Consider the following 6,589-nt stretch of genomic DNA (forward strand, 5'->3'; position numbering starts at 1 on the left):
ACATGCACTAAACTGTGCATCATTTACTACTCCCTGTACAAAACTGCCCTGATGTGCTACATGCACTAAACTGTGCATCATGTACGACTCTCTGTACAAAACTGCCCTGATGTGCTACATGCACTAAACTGTGCATCATGTACGACTCTCTGTACAAAACTGCCCTGATGTGCTACATGCACTAAACTGTTCATCATGTACTACTCCCTGTTGTCCATCCGCAGGAAGAAGGGCAAGAAGGCGAAGACTCCCCTCGGCTGGAAGGCGTTCTTCACGATGCGGCGCACACCCGCCTCGCACAAGGACAAGTCGTCGCGGGGCAGCAAGTCGGAGACGCCCGAGCTGCGCGCTCCTCTCGCCGTCGCCGGCCTGCTGGAGACGCCGACGCGGCGCAAGAAGCTGCGCACGGTGAAGAGCGCCGAGTCGCTGCTGCCGACGGGCGCCATGGCAACGGGCGTCGTGGCGATGTGCACGCTGCACTCGGCGCCGAGCGACGATGAGGTGGATGCTGCGGACATTGCGCTGCTGGCCGCGGAGGGAATGAGCGCGGGCTCGTCGCTGCTGCACCCTGGTGAGTGTCGCCGTCGACAACGGTTACACATCCTTATTTGTTGATTCCTTGTCTCGGATTTATCGGTTGTTTATGATTTGGGTTCGTGCATCTGGGATAGATCACTCGATGTGATAACCAGGAATGCATATGTGTTAAAATCGTAGGCAAAAGCCCTGCATGTGTTAAAGGGTATCCAGTGAAAGCATTTGTGCTTAGACTGTGAAACGCACTAAACCAACTTGGTTAATGAATATCATAAATTTAATAAATTTACTCACCAAGGTTATCGCAAAATCAAACTAAGACAAATCCCGTGTCTTGGTTGTGCACTTGTAACTAGTACATATGCTATGCATGAGAATGAATCTCACTGTCGTACCATACCTAGCAACCGTGATAAATTGAGCATGCCCTCTTGACAACAAATGCTGTGTCTGTGAGTTCTGTCCGTGTAGGAAACCTTTGCGTTTCACAAAGTGCAAACCCAACCGAACCAGAATACGTTGCGGGGACGTTAACGTGACATCGCGCGTTGTCTTTCAGGCGATGGTTCGAGCGAGTCGCCGCGCATCATCAGCCCCGTGCGCACGACGTCGTTCGAGTCGTTCTTCGACGACCTCGACGACATCCAGGCCGTGTTCGCGACGTCGCTCGACCACCACCCCGCAGCTGCCGGCGCCACCTGCACGTCTGCTGCCGATGCGACGGCCGACGACAAGGAGAACGGCCACGCGCGGCATCACTCGGTCGGCTCTGCGTCGTCGTTCACGCGCATTCCTCAGGAGCGTGGCGTGGTCGCGTGCGGACGCCGCGCCGCGCTCATGGAGCGGCAGGCCGACGCCAACCGCTTCAACGTGTCGCTGATGTCGTCGACGACGACGACGCCCGCGCCGCGGCCCGAGAAGAAGTACGGCCACAAGCGCAAGGTGTCGGCGAGCTTCAAGGAGAAGTTCATGCAGGTGTTCGCTGCCAGCAGCTCCGAGGAGAAGGCGAAGGAGGGCGCCACCGCGGCGGCGGAGCAGGTGGAGCAGCGGGCGGGGCCGAGCCAGCCGTTCGCAAAGTCACCGAAGATCGACCCGGCGTCGAAGTCTCCGAAGACACAGACGGTGAAGGAGCGCATCCTGAAGGCGCTGTCACCGGACACGGCGCGCCGGAAACCGCCGCAGTCGCCCGCGCTTGCCCGCGGCAGCCCGCGCGATTTGCCGGGCCGCGGCGCGAGCGGCGGCGGCGGGCTGCGGCGCTCGTTCTCGAACGTCGAGATGTGCTCGACGCGGCAGTCGCCGGCAACACCCGAGGAGCTCATGTTCTACATGGACCTGAAGCTGACGCCGCCGCTGTGCAAGAGCGAGACACTCGGTCGCGACGCGACGCCGCGCAAGCTCGACGACGCGGCCGCCGCTGGGTTCGGCGGCGCCCGGCCGAAGATCCGCGACCTGCTGACCTCGTCGGGCGGTGGCGGAGGCTTGGGGTCGAGCAAGAAGCGTGCGGTCACGCGCGAGCGCAGCAACAGCGAGAGCGCGCGGCCGCAGCAGCCGGCGCGCGACGGCGGGCTCGCGTCGCCGCTGCGTGACGATCCCGTCTCGCCGCGCAGCCACAAGTCGTGGCGCTTCTACGAGGATGACAGCGGCGGCTTCCTCACCGTCGAGACGACGTTCCTCGAGCCGGCCGCGGGCGCGCGCGGCGAGTCGCCGCCGTCGCCGCCGCCGCCGAGCGACATCGTCAAGCCGGAGCTGAGCATGGAGCTGTGCCTCGACTTCAGCGACGACCGCTTCATCAACGCGAAGACCGTGTACTACGACGCGGCCGCCGACCGGCCCGCTGCCGCGCCGCTGCCGACGAGCGAGTTCATGCTGCCCTCCGAGAACAAGCTGTACAAGAGCGGCGGCGGCGGCGTGGGAGAGGCGGAGAGCACGAAGCGCTACACGTCGGACAGCGGCGTGTCGAACGAGGGCCTGAGCAGCGTGCGCTCGTCGCTGAGCAAGCGCAACACGGCCGACAGCACCGTGTCGAACGAGGCGCTGTCGCTGTTCCCCGAGCCGCCGCTCGCGTTCGGCTCGCGAGACCGACTCGTCATCTCGGAGAGCGGCGAGTACCTGTACTCGCCCGAGGCGGCGGACGAGACCCCGACTCCGTCGGCGGCGCGGTTGTCGTCAACGGCGTCGCCGAACTCGGTCGAGGTGAACATCTGCGAGGAGGAGAACTTTGACGTCGACAACTCGCCGCTGATGTCCGAGCTGCTGGAAGGGGAGGAGGAGGCCGGGGAGCCGGACAGCCTGTACTCCGGCGACGGCTGCGGCGGCGTGCTGCTGGCCGACGACCTGAGCCCCGAGGCGCCGCCGACCCCCGCCGGATTCATCGACTCCGGCTCTGACATGGACGACGATGAATTCTGCAGTGTCGACGGCGACGCGTCGCAGCGGTCGGACGGCGAGCGGCGGCCGCACCGGCGCAGCGAGCGGATGAGGTTGTTGTCGGGCGAGTACCGCTCGTCGGCAGAGTACGAGAACGCGGTCGCGTACGGAGCGGAGTACGAGAACGACGGCCTCGCGTTGAGCGTCAGCGACCACAACGACAGCTTCGGCAGTCTCGGCCGGGAGGCGGCGGCGGCGCACGCCGACAGCAGGCAGCGCATGATCGGCGCATTTCAGCTGGAGCAGCTGTCGCCGCCTCGCACCGTGTACTCGCCCGACACGCCGACGCCCGTCGCAGACGACTTTGGCATGCAGGCGGCGATCGCGTCGGACGCCCGCCCCGCGACCAACCGCGACTCCATCAACAGCTTCGGCAGCGACCACGTCGAAGGAGCGCAGTGCCAGCTGGCGGAGGACATCATAGAGGAAGTGCAGTGCCAGCTGGCGGGAGACATAGAGGACGTGCCGAACCAGCTCGCCGAGGGAATAAGGGAAGCACCATTCCAGCTCGCAGAGGGAATCGGGGAACCACCGTTCCAGCTCGCAGAGAGAGCAGAGGAAGTACCTTTCCAGCTCGCAGAGGGAACAGGGGAAGCACCATTCCAGCTCGCAGAGGGAACAGGGGAAGTACCTTTCCAGCTCGCAGAGGGAGCCGAGGAAGCACCGTTCGCAGATGACATAGAAGAAGCACAATGCCACTTGGCGGAGGACATCGTAGCGGAGGTGCAGTGCCACCTGGCGGAGGAGGACGTCGTCGTTGAGGAGACGTCGAGCGGCAGGGATGAGCAGGCGATGCAGATCTCGCAGGGTTCGTCGGTCATGTCGACGGACCTGTGCTGCGAGCTGCCGCGCGACCCCGCGGCGCCGTCGCCACGCGACCCCGCCCTGCCCTCGCCGCCCGGCAGCGACGACGCGCCGCAGTCGATGGAGATCTCCACGGAGTCTATGTCGCCGTGCGAGTCGGCCGGGCTGGCGTTCTCGCCGATCCGCGAGCTCACGTCGCCGCAGCAGCACGCGCCCGCGCCGTCGTCGTCCGCGGCGTTCACCGCGGCGGCGGGGGTCGCCGCCGAGGTTGTCGCGCCGGACTCGCAGAGCGACGCGTCGACGCCGACATCGGCGCCCCGCAGCGGCGACGCGTCCGACTCGGACACGACGGCGGCCGCGGCGGCCGTGTCGATCGAGGCGTTGCAGCCGGTGTCGGACTCCAGTCCCGACTGGGTGACGCCCGGCGCCGCCGACGATGCAGAGTTGCCGCCAATTCCGCTCGACACTCACCCTCTGAGTGGCGGGACTCGCGGCGAGCGATCGGAGAGCGGGGTCCTGTCCGCGGAGGAGGTCGTCACGACGGAGACGTATTTAGCGGCGACCGACGACCTGCTGTCGGCGCTCGCCCGCTACTCGCAATCTCCGATGCATTCTGCCGTTTCTAGTCGTCCAGCAGAGACCAGTAGCAATAGCGAGTCGAGCACTTTGCCGGCGGGCGAGATGGAAGACTCGTTTTCGAATCGCGGTCTACGGCGAGTCGAGCAGTTGGATGAGCTAGGCACCGAGTACGCGGTCGCTGCAGCACCAGTCGGCCCGGCTGCTGAAACTGCTAGCTGTGAGAAACGCGAGAGCCGTCGTAGTGCAGACTCGGCGAAACTACTCGGCGAGCAAGACGATCTAAGCGGTCGTGTTCCTGCTGACAAGCGCCCCTACAGCAACAAGTCGGCTGACGGAGGGATGTCGCAGAGTACGCCGTTGCGCGAGCCGGGCGCGTATTCCTATTTGAAAATGTCTAAAGCAGCCGCGGAACGGGAATCGGAAGAGGAGCCGTGCGTTCTCGACGACAGCACCGACTTCCAAGAGGTTACGTCTCTCTTGGAGAGCATCGACAAGACTCTGGACGGAACCCTGCAGAGGAGTGCGCAAGCTCCCATAGAGGTGGACTTGGCCGAGTTGAGAGATCGCGTGCCGCAGCTCGACAGCTTTGCTCAACGTTTTAGCAGTGAGAGACCGAGCAGCATCTTGTCCGACACCGAATCCCAGGAGCAGCGAGTGAGCGACGAGAGACAGTTCTCCGAGCAGCGGTTCAAGAAAGCTGCGGAGCGGGCGGGCGTGAGCGTCGAGCGAAAGAGCAGCGTCAAAGAGCTGCGGTCGCGATTTGAATCTCACGACGGCAGTCAGGAATCCTTACCGGGTAGCACGCTGAGAAAGAGACAAGACTCGACGTCGAGTACGGATTCTTATCGAGGCATGAGCGATTCGTTGGAGGGCAAGTCTGCATTCGCGGAGAGCACTGCTAGCACTGAAGCAAAGGCGGCGAGCGAATCGGACGTTGAAGACGTAGAGAGAACGTCAGGGTTCGGTGCAGTCATGGTTTACAAACCGATGCCTGCGACACCGCGGCTGTGCCCGCTCCGGCCAGTCACCGGAAGCAGGGATCCATCCCCTCAAGGTAAGCTCGGGAGGCCAGTCTTCCCGCAGCCGTCCGAGAGGAAAGATGCATCGGTGTCCCCTTCGTTTCGAGATAGAGAATCGCCGGATGCACGAGACGCGCTATCGAAATCGGTAACACACCCCGCGAAGGCGACGCTGTTCAGTCCGAAATCCAGGCGGACTCTGTCCGACGGAGGACTGACGCACGCGATAAAAGTCGCCATCCCGGACGACGGCGCGGCGACGCAGCAGCACCGCTCGAGGTTCTCCGCGCCGCCGGGATCGCTGTCGCCCGGTTCCCTGTCCGCATTCCAGCAGGGGACGGCCGTCGCGCGACATTCGCTCGGAGCGGCGACGGCGGCGCCCTCTCGCGGCGACGGCAGCGGCGAGGCAGAAACGCACGACGAGAGGTCGGCGGGAGAAGCCCGGGTCGAGGAGTTGCCGGTTGCGCAGCATCCCGCACAGCAGCATCATCAATCAGTGAGCAGCAGCACGCTGAGCGATGACGTCAGGATCACTCGTCAGCCGCTCGACCCCAATCGCCCTTCTCCCTCCGCTTCCGCATCTCCCTCCGCTTCCGCTTACCTGCCGTCTTCCGACGAGCCGAAGAAGGTCGCCGCTCGCATCGCCTTCTTCAAGCAGGTTGACGCCGGCGGCCGATCGGACGCCGCCGTCGCCGCGTCGACGAAGCGCGTCTCGTCTGCATCGCCGACGAAACGCGGCGCGTCGGAGGAGCGGCCGTCGCCGCGGCGACTCGACATCCCCGATGATCGCTGCATCATCATCGACGAGCACACGCCGTCGCCGACGGTCGACTCGTCACCGATGCTGATGCGGCCGTTGTCGGGCGCGCCGCTGTGGGGCGTGGCCTCGCAGCGCGCCGGCGACGGCCTGCGACCCTCACAGAAGGTGGAGCTGGCGACGGGCGGCGCGAGGCAGGCGCCCGCGATCCCCGTCCTGAGACCGGTCGACGTTGACGCGTCGCACAGCTGGGCGAAGACGGAGCCGAAGCCGACGTCGCCTGCCACGAGGGAGGCGATACCCAGGTGGCAGGGCGGCGCGTCGTCGCACGCAAAGTCGGCGCTGCCGCGGTGGCTGCATCAGAGCAAGTCGCCGACGGGGGAGACGTCGCCGAAGATTCCCGCAAGCTCGTACGTCGCGGGGAAGGCGTCGGTCGCCGCGGAGACCCCTGCAAAGGTTGCGTCGG

The 6,589-nt window shown here is 64.7% G+C and overlaps 1 protein-coding gene across 1 annotated transcript in view; it reads left to right on the forward strand.

The window, feature by feature from the left end:
• Window positions 1-411, forward strand: part of LOC106807513 (rho GTPase-activating protein 32-like) — a gene marked incomplete at its 3' end in the record, with an annotated part of 35,145 nt that extends 34,734 nt beyond the window's left edge. Inside the window, exon 17 of the mRNA XM_014809858.1 lies at window positions 225-411. Coding sequence (XP_014665344.1) covers window positions 225-411 — 187 coding nt within the window. The remainder of the gene's footprint in view (window positions 1-224) is intronic.
• Between the last annotated feature and the right edge of the window lie 6,178 nt (window positions 412-6,589).

This window comes from Priapulus caudatus, unplaced genomic scaffold (assembly GCF_000485595.1).
Source record: "Priapulus caudatus unplaced genomic scaffold, Priapulus_caudatus-5.0.1 Scaffold220, whole genome shotgun sequence".
Taxonomy (NCBI): domain Eukaryota; kingdom Metazoa; phylum Priapulida; class Priapulimorpha; order Priapulimorphida; family Priapulidae; genus Priapulus; species Priapulus caudatus.